This window comes from Calliopsis andreniformis, chromosome 12 (genome assembly GCF_051401765.1).
Source record: "Calliopsis andreniformis isolate RMS-2024a chromosome 12, iyCalAndr_principal, whole genome shotgun sequence".
NCBI classification, from domain to species: Eukaryota; Metazoa; Arthropoda; class Insecta; order Hymenoptera; family Andrenidae; genus Calliopsis; species Calliopsis andreniformis.
Genome location: NC_135073.1, coordinates 18,562,156 through 18,580,793, shown reverse-complemented (window position 1 = coordinate 18,580,793; position 18,638 = coordinate 18,562,156). Strand labels below are relative to the sequence as shown.

At 33.4% G+C, this 18,638-nt stretch overlaps 3 protein-coding genes across 5 annotated transcripts; 2 read left to right on the top strand and 1 right to left on the bottom strand.

The window, feature by feature from the left end:
* Nucleotides 1-2,922: 2,922 nt before the first annotated feature.
* On the bottom strand, nt 2,923-8,322 carry LOC143186172 (adenosylhomocysteinase-like 1). 3 transcript variants are annotated; one of them, XM_076389663.1, is made up of 11 exons: nt 8,216-8,322; nt 6,721-6,768; nt 6,197-6,281; nt 5,751-5,944; nt 5,340-5,664; nt 5,129-5,279; nt 4,911-5,063; nt 4,673-4,838; nt 4,266-4,512; nt 4,070-4,190; nt 2,923-3,997 (listed from the first exon to the last, which is right to left on the bottom strand). In XM_076389663.1, exons 1-11 carry the CDS (start codon nt 8,315-8,317, stop codon nt 3,991-3,993), a joined length of 1,599 nt encoding a protein of 532 aa, XP_076245778.1. In that variant the 5' UTR covers nt 8,318-8,322; the 3' UTR covers nt 2,923-3,990. The 3 variants fall into 3 exon arrangements, with proteins under 3 accessions (XP_076245778.1, XP_076245779.1, XP_076245781.1); XM_076389664.1 differs by having other exon boundaries at nt 5,751-5,932; XM_076389666.1 differs by lacking the exon at nt 6,721-6,768 and having other exon boundaries at nt 8,216-8,308.
* A 469-nt stretch (nt 8,323-8,791) lies between these two features.
* Nucleotides 8,792-10,250, top strand: LOC143186296 (uncharacterized). Its single transcript, XM_076389869.1, has 3 exons — nt 8,792-8,897; nt 8,936-9,144; nt 10,092-10,250. The coding sequence occupies exons 1-3, from the start codon at nt 8,792-8,794 to the stop codon at nt 10,134-10,136; spliced, it is 360 nt and encodes a 119-aa protein (XP_076245984.1). The 3' UTR covers nt 10,137-10,250.
* Nucleotides 10,251-10,524: 274 nt separating this feature from the next.
* Rhogapp190 (Rho GTPase-activating protein 190) lies at nt 10,525-18,278 on the top strand. The gene is made up of 22 exons (XM_076388610.1): nt 10,525-10,790; nt 10,878-11,788; nt 11,865-12,074; nt 12,469-12,655; nt 12,748-12,863; nt 12,926-13,078; nt 13,149-13,387; nt 13,464-13,665; nt 13,744-13,914; nt 14,000-14,251; nt 14,313-14,491; nt 14,568-14,751; nt 14,844-15,052; nt 15,135-15,548; nt 15,620-15,859; nt 15,931-16,128; nt 16,383-16,435; nt 16,505-16,889; nt 16,978-17,109; nt 17,180-17,230; nt 17,309-17,405; nt 17,482-18,278. Exons 1-22 carry the CDS (start codon nt 10,620-10,622, stop codon nt 17,678-17,680), a joined length of 4,953 nt encoding a protein of 1,650 aa, XP_076244725.1. The 5' UTR covers nt 10,525-10,619; the 3' UTR covers nt 17,681-18,278.
* Nucleotides 18,279-18,638: the final 360 nt, after the last annotated feature.

Sequence of the window (18,638 nt, the reverse complement as noted above, 5' to 3'; positions counted from 1 at the left end):
TACGTATACTCGTATGTTATATTGTTGTTACTAAGAAAGGAGCCGCTAATATTTAACGCGTGTGTAACATATAAGTGCTGTTTAGTTCATAGCGAATTTTTAAGTCAAAAGGGAGGATGCATTCGAATTAATTTCGTGTTGAAACGAAAGCATCGTTTCTCACGATAACGATACGTGTGTAGACACAGAATGTTTAAAAGTGCGTAATTTAAACAATACTATCCCGTGGCGAAAAGAACAAATTGTTTCATCGATTTGCTTTGGTAAAGTATTTTACTTGAGAGGGAAGCAAAAATGGGAGAAAAGTATCGATTAATTGTATAGTCATCTTATAAAAAGAAAACTGCACGAATGCACGCAAGTTTGAATATGCTCATGTTGAGATAATTTAAGTATTTTTCACGGTAAAAGGCTTCTAGATTGATTTAGATGAATAGCCGGAGCGCATCTACTTTGTTAGATTTTACATGTCTACATTGTACATACAATATATATATATATATATCTATTATCTATTTTTGTTACATATTTATAAACGAGAAAAAGAACTACTTTATTGCACATTAAAAAAATATATATAAATAGCCTAAGCTAAAAAATCTTAAACAGTGGAATTGTGGTTTAAGCGATTTATATATTATATATATATATTATATATACAGAAGATATATCGACGATATATATACGTGACACGTGTAAGACATAACAACTATCATTAAAAAAACATTTATCATTATTGATTAATTTGCCTTGCAGAGATGCGCATATATTCGTAATTTTTTTTAACGTAATCAAACCTTGTATAATTTAGTTGAATAGTGAATAGTTCGTTAGGGATGTCTATAATGTTTATGTTACACATTTTCATTGATACTGCGGGAGCTCAGTGTCAACGATGATGAATTAATTGACGATCAAAGCCGAGTTGGAATTTAAAACAATCAATGTTGAATCATTTTATCTATTTAGTACGAAGCAATCTTAGTGCAATGACCCGCGAACCCCTGTAAATATTAACTGTTTTCTTTTACACTTTTTCTCTTTTTTAATGTGTAATATAATCGTGTTAGATCATGTTTCTTTGCTGGGCTCCCTGGTTGTAGATTCTTTTTTTATTATATTCAGAGTGCAGTGAATTGTTAATGCGGTTTACTAGATTTTGATTGAGCTATTTGTTGTTGACATAAGCGAAGGGAAGTGTTCGAAATTTTGCTTTTATGTATTTACGTGTCGGTTTAGTTCGAAGATTCAACCAATCCGCGGAAAAGCTTTACTATTTCATGGTAATTTGCAAATGAGGAAAATTTTATTTTAGTTGTATTGACAACAAATGTTTCAGAATACATTTCTTTGCGAAAATGTACGGGACGTGATGTCGATATTAATCAAGGAATACTGTGACTTAAACGTTTTGTTCTATATTGAAATTGATTCTGTAAATTGAGACAATGTGATTATAGCATACGCAATTAACTGCAGGAAATAATTTATTGATGTCATTAATAAGAACGCTTCGTGACGCGCAAGCATTTTTTCTTCTATTTTTTTTTTCTTAAGCAAAATATTGAAGACTTTGATAACAGTATTCTGTGATTGATAGACTGTCTCTCATGATAATGAATCAACGCCAAGCTAACACGATACTAATTCTAAATGAGATCCTGTACAGAGTATTGTAAAATATATTTTTAATACATTTTTTGTTTGGTTTTATTATTTATTTCTTATGAAACGAATTAACGTGCTTAAGTTTATCTTTGTAGACCGCTGCCATTATGCCATTACTTTGTATGCCATGCCGTCGAACCTTGCCATGTAATAGGTTCACTTTACAATCAATCCCAAAGTTGTTTTGTTTTCAATACTCATATATACAAAGTATAGGAAAGAAATGAAAGAATGAATTCTTTGTACAACTTATCTTCAATCAATGCTGTCGATAAATGCTTAAAAGCTATTACTTTATAATGATTATGCTGAAATATACTACATTTATATCGATTATGATGCATTTTACTCTCTTCTACGGCACATTCCTTCATTGCTCTCAATCTCTTGCATTATTACACATTTGAATGGTCACTGATATAATGGTTTTTTTTATTTATGCCATAAATTACAAAAATATTACACTTTAACATAATATTTCTATTGCTTTCAACATACAGAATATACTAATTTATTAAGTAACTATTAATCATAAAATTAATTGTAAATTAAAGAGTAATGTTAAGATGTATTACTGTATACAAGGTCTGCATTACTGCTGCGATGCTGTGTTTCATAATTCCTTATATGTATATATGTATTGCTCCACGTAATTGGCAAGTAACTATGTCACTATATTACAGTAGATACACGTGTGTACACAGGTGGTTCCTATTTGGTTTTTAATAGTGCAAACATACAACCAAAGTATACTCCTGTTCACGTACCAATCGTCCTTCGTTCCTTTCATATTGTAATTGCATTCATTGAAGTGTATAGCGTCAGGTGTTACTATTTCTAGCGATTCAATTCCATTATTTCAGAATTCGTAAAATTCCTTGAATTTTTTAATGAACTATTCATTTCTGAAGCGATGTTTTCTAAAGGAAATGCGCTGACGAATTGGTTCCTATTTTGTATAACTTGGAACTATTTATTTAGGCCTTTTATAGGAACACTGATTCTTCATCGAAATGATAATGAAGCAGGAACTAGTTTTTCTTTCTACCTTTTCTATGTGTATACATGAATATACAAAATTGAAGAAAAACGTGAATACAATAAAGTTACTCTCTTCTCTCAAAAGCCACGATTTTTCTTTCCAAAATATAAATTTCTACGTACAAGACATATTTTTTATTGAAAAATGAGAACTCTGTTCTTAATTAGGTATAAAAGGTACAGGATACTTATAAATCAATAATATAAACATGATTATGCTCAAGGCATCATAGGTATTTATTTGTTTTCTATTCACGATCATTGGTATTTTTTCACTTTAATTGAGGAAATGGCGTGATCAATCATAAATGAGTCAATTTAACAAGATTTTTACCCGTAATAATTGTTCTTATATAATTATGTACATAGCAGGAATTAATCGACTTTTGTAGTCCTTTTGGAAACGGAAACACTAAGTACAGTCAGTAATTAATTACTGCTTCAGTGAACAAATTGAGAACAATTATTGTAATTGCCGCAAGGGTATTATCTCATCAAGCGGCACGCATGTTACGAGTGTCAATGATCCATGTGACGACCATGTTTCTGCGTTACTCAATTCTATGTATATGTACACATGTTCAATATTACCAAAAACATTGGCGTTCATCGTACCTAACAGTTAGGGATGATTTCAATTGTAATTTCTATTCGCGTAATCTATGGCGTTAAAAATGTTTTACGGACGTACAGATTTTCACGCATCTTTCTTACTTTTTTTCCCATGAAAAACTGCTGAACTCTGACTTCGATTTAATTGAACAATTACACATTTGACTCTATGCTTGCACAGCTCATAAATTAATCCGCTATACATGTGTGAAAGTTAAAGAATTCTATAGACTAACGCGATTTTCCGCAGCGGCAGTGAATCCGCGGCGGACTGAAAAAACACATACGAATTGATATTGACGTAAAGAGAATGCCGCGAAAGAATCGCTGTCACTGCGAAAAATTTGCATTGGTCTATGGAATCCCTAATTCAATACGAATATTCACTTATATAACTTTAGATTACTGAGTATTGCAACTGGCTTTAACACACCATTTTAGTTGCAATTATACGGAAATATATTTCGAAATATATACGGAAAATATTATTCTACAATAATGGAATAGCTTAAAACATATTAAAGATAACAGGAAATCTTATCCTAAATTTCTATTGATCTGGATAAGCACAACAATCAATAGAAGGAAATTCGTCAAAATGAGGCAGCCTTTATAATACTCAGAAAACACAAGATTTCAAATACTGTGCTAAAACACTTGTTCACAGTTTTAATAGCTGAAATAAATTAAAAACATAGTTAAATACTGTTTTTGTACGATTAAATTATTTCGATGAAAATATACGAACCGATAATAACTAGGCTTAAAAGGTCCAGCCTTATTAAGTCCCATATATTTGGCTTGCTCATCTGTTAATTCCGTCAAATGTGCATCAAATGTGGGTAAATGCAAAGATGCCACATATTCATCTATTGAGTAATAGCAAAATTGTTTTAACTTACTCTGATATTAAAGGACAAAATATTCTATTATATTTTGCTTACCCATTTTTTTTGGTAGTAGATATACATCGCTTTTGTATCGTCCTGGTGGCGCGTTGAAAAGTTCGATAAGTGCCAAGGCTTGAGTAGCAGCTGTAATCGATACAACAAACGAGGGAATGCTGGAACAAGACAAGTTGACTAACCGGCCTTCCGCTAATAACACTATGCGCTTTCCATCTGGCCAGATAACATGATCCACTTGAGACCTTACTTTTTCCCAAGTTAAATCGGGCGTTCGCAAACTGTTCTGTTAAGAACATATTAAAGCAGTCTTAATGTCTTACCAATATATTTCTTTTTTGTTCTGAAATTTAAGAAATACGGGTTTTTTCTCCCTAAAAGATTTAATCAAAGAACTAATCGAAATTTAGGGGAATCAATGGTAAATTATTGAAACTTAAACGTACAATATCGATTTCCGTGTTACTGTGTCCCATATTGCATACTACGCATCCGTTTTTCATTTTGTCCATGTGTTCTCGAGTAACTACATTTTTATTACCTGTTGCAGTAATAACAATATCTACGTTCCTGATGACTTCATTTAGTTTCATCACTCTAAAGCCATCCATACTGTAAGGACAGTTTTTATGAATAATTTACATGTATCAAATTTTTTATTCGTTCAATGAAGAAGTCATTTACCTAGCTTGTAAAGCACAAATTGGATCGATTTCAGTTATGTAAACAATACATCCTAAACCTTTAAGAGCTTGACAACAACCTTTACCAACTTCGCCATAGCCACAAATTACGACTTGTTTTCCACCGAACATGATGTCTGTCGATCTTTTTAAACTGCGAGGACATACGTACGTAAAGACAATTCATAGATTCTAACGTTCGATTTAAAAGTAATTTACCTGTCGATGATACTTTCGCGACAACTATAAAGATTATCAAATTTGGTCTTTGTCACACTGTCGTTCACATTCATGGCAGGAACGGATAGTTTGCCCGCTTTAGATAATTGGTATAATCTATGTACACCTGTTACGCTCTCCTCGACGATCCCTGAAAGTTATCGATATTACTATTAATATCTTTATTATACGAAGCGAACGATGCACGAACCTTGAATCATTTTAAACATAGCATTATATTTTTTGAGCATTAAATGTGTTGCATCTCCTCCATCATCTAGTATCATGTTAGGTTGCCAATTTTCAGCTGCTACGCATTTATCAATGCACCACCAAAAATCTTCTTCTGTTTCACCACGCCAGGCAAAAATCGGATATCCGGCGTGTGCAAGAGCGGCAGCCACTTCATTTTGCGTAGAATAAATGTTGCATGCTGCCCATCTGACTTGTGCTCCCAAATGCACTAAGGTTTCAATAAGAACAGCAGTTTGCGCATTGATATGAGTACATCCCACGATTTTTGCATTTTTCAATGGCTATTTAAAATAATGTTTTTTAATGGTACATTCTGAAGTTGCATCTTGAAATATTTGTTTACTTTTAAGATAGAAAATGTATTCACCTTATCATCAGCCGCACGTTTACGAAGTGCCATAATTCCAGGCATTTCCTGTTCCGCTATTTCTATTTCTCTTCGACCAAATGCATGTTGATTAATATTGCGTACGCAAAAATCGGTGAAACCTTTTTCCGTTTTTTGAATTTTTTCGCGCGGCGAGACATCGTCTTCGTCTGATGAGCTTCCTGTATAAGATGCTAAAGTATAAAAGTGCCAGAAAATGAACACGATTAGTACCACAACAAAGTGCACATGCAAAGGAATTACAAAAGTTTGTATTGCAATAAACATCAATAAATAACATGAGCTCGGACGGAAACTGTTAATAAAAAACATTTCATTAATAAATTACAAGGAGAACAATTAACATTGGAGTTACAATAAGTTACAATAGAAGTTATAGATACAAGGGTAACAATTAACAATGAGTGAGATTAGTAGAATCATACCAGAACTGTAACTGTCTGTGCTGCTAGCGGATAAAGAACGGCTACGATAACGACTGGACTTCTTCAAGGCTCCAGACTTAGAATCCTAAACATTTGAAAAGTTAAATTAATTAAGGGTTCATGCATATCCTTCGTCTTAAAAAGGGCTGCAATGAATTGAAATGGACTACAAACAGAAAAATGCAAATGAAGCTACATTATTTAGCTGAATGGGCACACAGATTAATATAGACGATGTACAATGAATTTTCAGCTCCATCTCATGCGTTACATAATTTAGACACCACATTACTAATAACATTAGGTGAATGCTATGCATTATTTCAATTATAATTTCAATATAAAAATCGTCTCATTATTACCCTGTGTTATTTTATGGAAAGGCAAGAATGATAAACTCATGGGCACATACCACATTTATGTAGTCATGGGAATTAAAGCAGCCCTGAGGAAATTGCAAGGAATGTCATATGGAAAGGAGTACAAGTTTACTTTGTGTTTTGTACACATATATTCTTACTTACTAATTTTGTTCTCGCGCCGTGAAAGGCATTATTTGATGCCTCTAGGCTCTGAAATCACAACAACCACCATTTCATGATTCAAATTGCATCAATTTTCTATAGTACAGTCCGTAGTTTGGTACAAAGCTCCCAAAGGTGGTACTTGTACGTAAAACTTATATAAAATACTAGTTTTACGTATACAGAAGTATCTCCCTTTTTAGTAATTACTCCTCAGTTATTTTTATGACGCTCAAAACATTGGTTCAGTAGTGCTAATCGTGCCACGCCTATATAGTGTATTTAGGCTTGTAATGAGCGATGCATGAGTGATTGGTACCGAACCTACGGACTACTGTGAGAATAATGCTCTATATGTAAAATAATATAAGCGCCTGCAGCAGGCAATACGTGTAACAGCATGCAAATCACCTCTGAATTCTTGCATTGTTAGAGTTGAAGCTATATGTTATATGCTGTTGATTATATTTAAAAAACTATATAATCTATTACCATGATATAATTGGTATACTTATGAAAATACAGAATTGATGCATTAACTGATAATGAGATTAAATTATTAAATTATTTTGTATAACAAAATTATACAAAAAGACAAATATTATTTCAGTACCTTTTTAGGCTTGAATAAACAAAAGAACAATGAATCATAGTTTAATATACATAAACTGTGTAATACTACTACAAATGAGAAGGACAAAGTACTTAGAACATTGATGATTTTGAAAGACATAATGTCCTAGACAAGTGATTCTCACATACTTAGACTGTTTAGCGTTCATGCCAATTACCATAACATTACTTCCACATTACATAACTTTGATGTATCTCTAAGAGGAATAGGTTTCACAGATGAGCATTCAACAATAACATTCATAATAAATTTATTCATAAGACAATATTTCATCGTTTCATTAATACACACAACTCAAATTCTCAGATTGAAATGTGTGTAGCATATAACGAAGTTTTCATATTTAATTCATTGATAAAAAACAGGTGTATTCAAATTTCATACACGATTGGTTTTAATTTACAGTACTTAATAAGAAGAGGAAGTAACTTGTTTGGCAACAAACATAAAGTATATACAAGATCATACATCAATTACTGCCATGTGTTACATTATGTAACAGCAACATGTGGTCACAAGATCTCATAGGGTTGGACCGAAATAAAACAGGAAAAAACAAAACACAGGTAAAAACGAAGATAGACAAAAATGACTGAAAGATGGTGTACAGTGTTTTGAAAAAGAAAGACGTAAAATCGATAAAAAAGAGAATTCTTTGCACGAATTGTTTTTCTTTCAAAAAACGAACGAATTAAGTAAAAGTTCTGCTGAATATATTTAGAATTCTGTGAGTCAATTGATTAGAGAGACTCAACGCAGTGGCAAATACGATACTTGACACTGTCAAGTTTTCGCGCGCGCGCGGACAGTCAAGAGAAATCTGACCGCCTGAATATTGGATAGTAGTTTCTTTCGATTTACCTTATTATTTGACGCTGGATCAGTGACAGGTCCATCGGTGACGGTATTTCTAGCCTCTTTCCCAGAGGACGTACTATTCACAGCATCCCCGCTGTCAGCCATTTTCGATTCCAAGTCGAAATAGTTCATCGAATTCACGGCAGGTGGTGTTTTTATGCTCTTACAGGAGCGTAATCACGGTGTGCATTCGTGCCAGCCACTTTTTCGTCGATATTTCCTTTAAATAATTAATTACCTTTAATAGGTAAGAATAACATCGATAAATCATTATTATCATACCTGTTAAACAATATTGCATTATCTGTGATTACAATCATCACGCAGACAATGCACATAGTGCATAAAAATTGCAATATTTTTATTTAGCTTTAAAATCATACACGATTCGCTTCAAAATCATACAAGACATCCATTTATTTTCAACTTCATTAAAAAGAGGATACGAAGGAGTAGTAATCAGTAAAAATTTCATTGCTTTGATAGACATAAATAAGAGTATGTAGAAAAAAAAGAGTATTTAAAAAAGTAGTTGAAAAGGGATTGAAATCTTCTCGAAAATATAAGGCGTTCCTAAATATGTTTGACGAAAGTTTAAGAGCGCGCTTGATACGGCCTTGTTCTTGTTCGACGCGTACTATCCAGCCCGAAAACATTAATCGCCTTGTGCCCACCCACCAAGATGGCTCCTTTATGGGGCAATACTCGATGTTTGACGTGAAGTTATTTACACACACCTGGTGTTAAACGTTCGTCGGGACGAGTTTTGGACATTCTCTGATTACGACGTGCGCGTGGAAAAAAAGATCGGAGAAAGAGTGATTGGTTGTGCAGCGAGCGGAAAATCGATCGGGTTCGAGCAAGAAAAAAATTTTGCACGGGGGACGGACGTTTGGTGTACTAGTTTGCTCGTCGAACGAAAATCTGTACAGGTAGCATAGCCTTTTCATGTTTTCTGAGTAAGAATATCTTTCGATCGCTTTGGTGTTTCTGCGAGATTAAATCATACTACGCATTTTCTTTACGCTTCTTCGTTCTTCTGTGTGCCTTGTCAAAAATTTCTTGAGCCCCGGGACGCATTATCGTCGGTGTCAAAATTGACCGCGGTTCTGTGTACAATGCATATTGATCTATTCCTAGCTGTCATTTGTATATCAAATAATTTGTGTTTCCATTGTACGAATGTCGTATCTTCTGACGAATTCCCCGTCAATTTTCGCGACGACATTCAATTTGAATCAGCGACGATTAAAATCGTGGAGTAATTCCGGCGGAGTAGTTTCATTCGTCGCGATGAGAGCATTCTGCTGCTGTTAAAGAACAATTTTTTGTAATTAACAAAGAATTGGTTGATTTTTTTTTAAAGTATGCTTCGCTGAGAGGTGATACACTAATTTTCAGTAGACGCAAGACGCGGATATGCATTATTTAGTCGGAGGTTAATGCACACACTGCCTCGAGGAATTTCATTTTTATATTCCTACTTCGAACTCATAACCTGTAAAACGTAGGTGGCACGTTACGTGTTTGTAATAAATTTTCATGTTGTAAGAATTAGTCTTGTGGGTGATGTACTGTTCATTTGTTGCTTCATTTATCTTTTATCGTGATAATCTGTATATATTTTAATGCTTCTAATATGGTTTACTCAAATGAATTTGATCTAATTAACACTTTGATTACTGCTTTAGTTCTTAAGTTCTTCTTTTGCTTTATTGAAGTACTATTGGCATATACTATTGTCATTAATATTTACTTAATTATATAAAAGTGCAAAGAGTTTCTATGGATTATAAATGAAAAATAATTGGTAGTAGTTGTCAAAGTGTTAATATTATTTTAGTTACATTTCATTCATTTTTTAATACTATCTTTTCAGATACACAGTGCCATTCCAAAGAACCATTGCTCACAGCTGTGCTAAACTATATATGCTATGCTTAATAGAACACAAAGTCTAATGATCTGAAATCTGTATTATTAACTAATAGTAATATAAAATTCCAGCAATGTTTGCAACATTACAGTAATAACTATAGGGGCTAACTTTGTACAGTTCAAATGAAATTTTGGCAAATGTTTTTCTATAACTGTTTATGCATAAATTCACGAATCATATATCAATTTAAAGCATGATATCCAAGTATTGCGACAGAAAGGAAAGAATAGAATAAAGAAAACATAGTTTAAAAAAATGTTACCAAAGGGAAACAATGATTTTCATATAAATTTCTAGATTTGTCATAATGACCAAAGGAATAAAGACAAATTTTTAATACTCACAAAGTTAAATGGACTAGAAAAACTATCAATAGCGGCACCTAAAAATGTCCTGAGAACTCGAAAAGAAACAGATCTTTATTTTCACACTTATTAAACATATAAGTGATTTAAACAAGCTTTAAAAATGGCAAAGAAAAGTGATAACATTAAAAGCATCAATGTTGCTGTTGTTGGTCTTTCTGGCACTGAGAAAGACAAGGGACAAGTTGGTGTTGGAAAATCTTGTCTATGTAATCGTTTCATGAGGTCTTTGAATGATGATTATAATGTGGACCATATATCAGTGTTATCACAGGTGATTGTTTGCGATGTGTTTTTGTTATAATTGTTATAAATAATTGTTTTGTTATAATTCTTATAAATAATTATTATTTTTTTACAGTCTGATTTTAGTGGTCGGGTGGTAAATAATGATCACTTCCTATATTGGGGTGAAGTTACAAAGTCATCAGAAGATGGAACAGAATATCAGTTTCAAGTGATAGAACATACCGAATTTATAGATGATGCATCTTTTCAGCCCTTTAAAGGTGGTAAAATGGAACCTTATGCAAAAAGATGTGCAGCTACCAAATTGACCAGTGCAGAAAAGCTTATGTATATTTGCAAAAATCAATTGGGTATAGAGAAAGAATATGAACAAAAAGTTTTACCAGATGGTAAATTAAGTATTGATGGTTTCTTGTGTGTTTTCGATGTAAGCGTCGTGCCGAATAGATCTATAGAAAAACAAGTTGAAATAGTCGCAAATATATTGAACAATCTGATGAAAACTAAAAAACCTATAGCATTGGTGACAACTAAAAATGACGATGCAAATGAACAATACGTGAAAGAAGCGGAAAAATTAATAATGCGCAAGGAATATAAAAGTTCCATTTTAATAGTTGAAACTTCAGCACATGAAAATATTAATATTGATCTGGCATTCATAGTTTTGGCTCAATTAATTGATAAAACCAAAACACGTAGTAAAGTAACACCGTTCGCAGAAGCAGCTAGAGCCAGAAAAGAACTTCTTGATGCATCAACAGAATCACTGCAAAGATTAATTCGAATACATGTTACTGATTACCGAGCATTATGGTCTCAAGCTTCTAAAAAGTTGTCACAGCATAAAGAATTTACAACATTTGTAGAATTGTTTGGTATTGATGCAACCCAAAGACTGTTTAGGAGACACATTAAAAAATTAAAAGACGAGCAAGTGGCAAAGAAAATTCAGGGATACTTGGACATGCTGCCTGACATTCTTCATGAAATATGCCCTGATGTAACAAATTTAATCAATGAGTAAGTTCTGAAACTAATTATTTGTTTAAAATTAAAAGGTATAATTCAATTTAATATGTATATTTCACTTTTACAGAGAATGGTCTGCAGTACAGCAGTATATCAAAGAACATCCTGATTTTCATCAATACTTCTATGAATGTCCAGAAGATATTCCATGGATTGATTGTGATCTTGGTGAAAATAATGGAACAAAGATTCCTTACGACGTTTTGGAAACACCAGAGGCTGAAACTGTTTTTAAGAATCACATAAATGTACTGCAACAAGAACAACGACGATTAGAGTAAGTATCACAATATAGTTATCATGGTTATTTGATAGCACACAAATCATTGGTTCATTGCTGCATATGCTTCAATGTAACCATCATAGTCACACAATTATTTAGCATTCTAAAAAGTAGTACCTATGTACACACACTAATGCTTTTGCTTTATTCTGGGTGGCGTTTCTTTGTGCAGACTTCCCAAAAGGTAAATTGCGCTTTTTACTGCTTTATAATATAATCTAGAAAAAATTGACTATTTAGTTACTATACCTCACTTATAGCTTTACTAACATTTTTGTCATATATTTCTAATCTTCTTTGGCATACTTATTTGCTTCTAAGTTTCAACTTTAACTAAATATATTTAGCAATTATTATTTTTATAAAATTAAAATATATGGTTCATTAGATGGAAAAAGCAATTTAAGCAGTTATTAGAAGAAACTGGATATGTTACACCAGGAAAGCACTTATCCGAGGTCAGAGTGCTTTTTATGGGTAGAGAGTGCTTTGAGGCTCTTTCTCATCATGATTGTCAAGAAATCTATGACCAACATCAGAAGGAAATTATTGAAAAAGCGAAACATAACTTCCAGGTAAGAAAATATATTTTTACACATATAAAAATAATAGGTGAAACAGTTTTATTTACTATTTTTATCTCATTTTTTATTTCAATTTATTTCAGGAACTGTTACTAGAACATGCAGATTTGTTCTATCACTTCAAGAGTATAGCTCCATCTGGAACCATAACACAAGATGACATTAAAGAAATAACAGATGCATTAGTAGATGATTTTAGGTGTGCATTAAACATATTTTCTTTCTTTTTCGGAAACATTTATTAATATTTTTTTTACGCAGGTACAAAGCTTTAGATAGGCTAGATCAAGACAGGAAACTAATGCTTTTTCAACACTTGGGTTTTGTACATTGTCCAATAAGGGAGCATTGTCCAGCTTATCCAAATTGTATGGATGCTCTCATAGAGCGAATACTTGGAACAAAAGCTCACAGGTGACTGCAGGATACGATTGAAAACAAGATCTAAATACGAATGACTAACTTAAAAAATACATTTTTTTAGGCCTTCTTCGTGGAATCATAGTAGTCAATGGCAATTGACATCTGATAATAATCAATTAAATTTAGTTATACTCGGAAGTAATGGACTTGGCGAGGAGTTTGCTCGTGAGATACGAGCCCAGACAGAGGACGATGAAGTGGAAATCGATTGCCAGTTGTATACGCTTGGATATCGAATTATTGACGGCGATGTCGGACTACCGCACAATTCATTTACTACTTCTGATTTTATGCCTCATGGTCTGTGCTTATATCATAATTTTTATAAATTCAGTTTTCCTAAAGACAATTTCTAAAAAATTGTTTGAAACTACAGGATCTTTCTGCATTTATGCTAATGAAGATTCGTTTGAATATATTCGTTCCTCGCTAGAGAAAACGTTGTTGTCAAATCTAGAGCAAGAGGACAGGCTACCATTTCAGGGATTGCCTATTGTTATTATGTTTGTGCCAGAAGCCACTATAGATGAAATAGAAGCAATTAGGCTCAGGGAAGAGGGTCAGAATCTTGCTGACAGGTACCAGTTATTTATATTTTAATCTGCTTTACAAATTGAAAAATACATATGTTTAATAATTAATTTCTTTTACAACAGCTTACAGTGTCCATTTATAGATGTCTGTATAGAAGATTTAGAACAAGACAAGCGATTTCCTACTCCACTTGTGAAGGACGCATTGCAGCAATTAATACAGTCTATAAATCACAGAGCTGGTTTTTTGAATATTTACCAAAGTGTCATGGAATGTTTAGAGCCTGATATTAGGTAACAAATATTTTCGAGTACAAATGCATTTACATATTGTATACAAATAAGAGTTACTAATGACATCTGTTTATGTTTTTTATAGAATAATAATGTGTATGTTTTGCGGGGATCCCTATTCTGTGGAAAACGTGCTTGGCCCATTACTCAATCATCAGTGTTGCTTTCTTAGCGGTGATCGATCGATCGTTTTGGAAACATTTTTAGGAGAGTCGAAGCGAAGGGTTGAAGTCATAATTTCAAGTTTCCACGGGGCAAATGCATTTAGAGACGAGCTGGTGCATGGTTTTATATTGGTTTATTCAACAAAACGAAAAGCATCGCTTGCGACTCTTAAGTATGTACAAGCTGCATATTTGCATATATGTACCGTATTTTTTATATAATTTGCTTTCCAGTGCATTTTCTATGAATATTCCAAACTTACCAATACAAATAATGGCTGTGACTGATACTGGAGGTGCTAATGCCTTCTTCAGTAATGATTTAAGTCATTTACTTATTACGGAAGGAAACGCAACGGCTGATAGATTACAAGCACACTTTATGACTTCAGCATCCAGCTGCCAACAAAAAAGTATGTTATCGAGACTTATTGGAAAATATTAGATCATTCTAAAACATGTTTTTACATTATTTCTCGTTCATTGCAGCGGCATTTTATACACCGTTCTTTAAAGAAGTATGGGAGAAGAAACCTGAAATTGAACAGGCGTTTAACATGGAAGAACCTGGTAATTTAAATGATAGTGGTGAAGGAACATTAGAATATTCTGCGTTACATCCGATGCCACCACCACGACATGAGAGTTACCATCTTCCAACACCAGACGATGGGTAAATATTCTCAAAATGTTTTTTAGAACATGATATAAGATGCGTTAATTAACATAACAATTTTTGTGATTCAAAAGTCTAATGTGAAGCAGTATGTCTATAACTTTTAGAAGCGGGTCTGAGTCATACGAGCAGTTGACACCTGATGGTGATCTTGGAGACACAGGTTTGAACGAACAGTTCGCAGACAATAGAGCCACGCCTAGCGATGACAGTGATATTTATAGTCAAGTAGATTTTTATAGAGAAGAAAGGGAAAGAGACTTGCTGAAGTCAGGAGATATTGCCAATAAATTATCCGGTTAGTTTTGCATTTATAAATTTCTGAAAGTAAAATCATCTGTTATTGCAATGATTTTACATTTACTATTTTATTATGATAGGTTGGGTGAAGGATACATTTATGCATCAAGATGGAGTAACTAATAGTTATCCTCACAGAGCCTTTACTACAGGCAGACGACATATATCTCAAACAAAGCCACGACCAAAAGGAAATAGCCAAACATTAAAACAACCAGGAAAAATCAATTTGAAAGATTTTTCAAATGTGACGGATGCTATAGCTAGAATGACAATAGGCGAGAAAGACGAGCATGGTCCCAAAATGACAATGGGACATGCTCCTCTTGCCACGCCTGAATTGGTAGATTTGGGCTCTGAATACGCCCAAGTTAAGGATGTTGTACCAAGTCTCTATCCTTCTTATGACGGCGATTATATGTATGCTTTAGTACAAGATTCTATTGGAAACAACAAGCCTAAACTACGTCATAGACGTGAAAAGGGACAACCCTGTAAGAATCTAAATAAATAAATGATTAATATAATTTTATTGTACATGTTAACCATATCTTTCGTTTTACAGCATATAGTGATTCCGATTCGGAATGGAGTTCTTTGGAAAGACAAAGGGTAGCTGATGTTTTAGGCAAAGTAAATAAAAAGCCAGCAGCTCATAAAAGAATACGTAAAAAACGCACTGCTATACCAGTCGCAGCTCCTAAAGTTCCATCATTAGCGAGTATGGGAAGTGGAGATGGCATTGTTGGTCTAAATTATAATATTAAGGAAGATAAAAATTGGCGGGTGGATTCAGCTGAAAGAGGTGCATAATTGTGACAATATTTATAGTACATTCAGGTATGAGAATCTATTTAAATTTGTTGTTTCATTTAGTGTCCAGCGAGACACCAGATTCTTCAGAATCCAGTGATCCGGAACACACGTCAAGATCAAGGTCGAAACAATACAAACATGCCGCTGCTAGTCTTCGAAAGAAATTTGGAAATTCCCTCCCACAACAACATTTGCCTGCAACGTTACAACATGCATACAACGTGAAACATATGACGCAAGAGATGTTTAGTGCTTCCTGTGAGTAAATTGTATTGATATCAGAAACTAATTTAAAGCTTGAGTAGAATGAATGCTTTCTAAAATCTTTGAATGAATTCTATTAAAACTTTTGCATGTAATAGTACTAGTTTTTTTGAGATATTTTTTCAAACTATTCAAGAAAGATACAGTAAGACGTTTGCTTAGTATTATTTCTTGTTATATTTTTTTGCATGAAAGTATTATTATTTTAGCAAAGCAAAGGAGTGACAATACCTTTGTCAACATTCCAGATGACGAATCCAGTTTAGATGTTTCATCGCCTCGTGAAATTAATTCCCCCAGTGTAAGTAAGACGAGCATAAAAAATAAGATAATTGTTTGAAACAATTTTTCTAAAGATGTTTTCTTGTAGTTTGGTATTCTAAATAAGGTCAAGGATGGTGATAAATTAAATAGAAAAAAAGACAAACAAAAAGCGAAAGAAGATGAAAAATTAGAGAAGCGTAGGCAAAAAGAGGAGAAACTGAAGAAAAATGCGGAGAAAGAAAAAGAAAGAGAGAAAAAGAAGCAAGAAAAGATAAAACAGACTAAAGGTCCTGGTGCAGGATTGAGCACTAGTCAAATGCAACAACAGCCGCTGATCGAAGACTTTGCGCAAAGTGAAACGAACCGAATACCTCTGTTCCTTGAAAAATGTGTACAGTTTATTGAGGATGAGGGATTAGATTCTGAAGGTATATATAGGGTTCCTGGCAATCGAGCACATGTTGAACTCTTGTTTCAAAAGTTTGAGGAGGGTAAGTTCTTTCATTAAACTCGTATATTAATTTTAAGATATAGTTATTCCATATATTGCTATTATTTTTACATATTTAATTATTATAGATGGGAACGTGGACATACATTCATTAGATATACCAGTGAATGCTGTTGCAACTGCTCTAAAAGATTTCTTTTCAAAGAGGCTACCACCACTAATCGACAAAGAACGTATGAGCGAACTCGAGGATATATCGGGTACATTATCATATTTTTTGTCATATTTTTATTGAAATGTTAAATTAATTTTTGATTACCTTATGGTTAGGTGCTCGTGGTATCAGTAAACCGATGTCTGCGACATGTATGAATATGGAAGGTAGATATTATTTCATATATGTCATAGAATCAAATTAATGAAATAAAATTTGTATGATAAATTTACAATTTATTGTAGATCGAAGCTGCAGGTTATTGGCCCTACGTTTAATGCTCAACAAATTGAATCCAGTCAACTTCGATGTACTTAAGTTTATATTTCACCATTTCGTAAAGTAAGTAGCTTCACTTTGAATTAATTCATTTCCTCTTATTCGACACCATACAAATAAAAATATTCTAATTTTCTAGAGTGGCTGAAAATTGTAAACTAAATAGTATGGACAGTAAAAATCTAGCAATCTGCTGGTGGCCTACACTATTACCCATAGAATTTAATGACCTCGGCAGATTCGAGGCGATGAGGCCATATTTGGAAGACGTCGTACAAACGATGATCGATCAATATCCCTTCTTGTTTTGTGGCGAAGAAGCTATCGTAATGGTGTAGTGAGAGACTACGTAATGCCAAATCGTACAATCAGACGAACTTTGTACGAGAAACAGGAAATCAACCACGCTGCATACGATTCTACGATGCGTGTTGCTTCCATAGTCCGACTAAAATTGAATCCTAACGATCAAGAAATAATGATTGATTTCTCACTAAGATTTATACCATGACGATTCAATCGTAGTTGCGTTCGAACTATGGACTAGGATAATTCACGTAATGCAAAGAAAAAGACCGAACAAATTAATTTTAAGTTTACTCGTGCTCGTTCCATCGCGAAGTGTGACTGGCGGAGTGATAGATCAATGATGGTCCTAATCATGGCTGTTTACAAGCCCGATAATAAACGCGATTAATAAGAAGTCAATCCATGTGTCATAACAGTATGCATGTATCATGTTGGATGTAATCAGAGCGATGTATTTATTAACATGTACTTAAATACGTAAGACCTCGGTATTCGATAGTAGCAAATAATCGTAGTGAACTCGATGTTGCTTTTTTATTCGAATTTTCATTGTTTTCTTTTCTGTTCTCATGTTTTTATTTAGGAATAAGAGACTGTTTAGCGTATGCGATTTGTGTGTGCGTGTACATGACGATGCATATGCGTGAGAGAGACAGAAAGAAAATTAGGGAAGCGAACGAAAAAGAGAGAGAAAGATATCGCGGAATCTCATAAAGGAATATTTGTATTCTAAAAACGCGTTGAGTATCGCAGAAGGTATGAACAAAATATTGTGTAACGAATTTTCACTGATAAACGTGCATTTTATATAGCAACAATATCAAAAGATAAAGTTTGAAGAATATTTCTACAGAGTAGTTCGATCCTTTTGGATCAGTCGATTATCGTTTTTTAGTCTCGAAAGTATTTTTAATTTGCATCTCGTTCGATGTGATCTCTTTCTCGAACCAGTATTCAAAAATACTCAATTTAACTCCATAAGAGCTG

What these genes read in the sequence shown, in the direction of transcription:
- Rhogapp190 (XM_076388610.1), top strand. Translation starts at nt 10,620, where the DNA reads ATGGCAAAGAAAAGTGATAACATTAAAAGCATCAATGTTGCTGTTGTT. An exon ending in GTAACAAATTTAATCAATGA is followed by an intron (nt 11,789 to 11,864) that starts GTAAGTTCTGAA and finishes TCACTTTTACAG; the next exon opens with AGAATGGTCTGCAGTACAGC. An exon ending in CTTGGAACAAAAGCTCACAG is followed by an intron (nt 13,079 to 13,148) that starts GTGACTGCAGGA and finishes ACATTTTTTTAG; the next exon opens with GCCTTCTTCGTGGAATCATA.
- LOC143186296 (XM_076389869.1), top strand. Translation starts at nt 8,792, where the DNA reads ATGTTTGACGAAAGTTTAAGAGCGCGCTTGATACGGCCTTGTTCTTGT. An exon ending in TGTGCCCACCCACCAAGATG is followed by an intron (nt 8,898 to 8,935) that starts GCTCCTTTATGG and finishes TTTGACGTGAAG; the next exon opens with TTATTTACACACACCTGGTG. An exon ending in TCGAACGAAAATCTGTACAG is followed by an intron (nt 9,145 to 10,091) that starts GTAGCATAGCCT and finishes CTATCTTTTCAG; the next exon opens with ATACACAGTGCCATTCCAAA.
- LOC143186172 (XM_076389663.1), bottom strand. Translation starts at nt 8,317, where the DNA reads ATGGCTGACAGCGGGGATGCTGTGAATAGTACGTCCTCTGGGAAAGAG. An exon ending in ACGGCGCGAGAACAAAATTA is followed by an intron (nt 6,282 to 6,720) that starts GTAAGTAAGAAT and finishes TCAAATGTTTAG; the next exon opens with GATTCTAAGTCTGGAGCCTT. An exon ending in ATTTGTGCTTTACAAGCTAG is followed by an intron (nt 4,839 to 4,910) that starts GTAAATGACTTC and finishes CTGTCCTTACAG; the next exon opens with TATGGATGGCTTTAGAGTGA.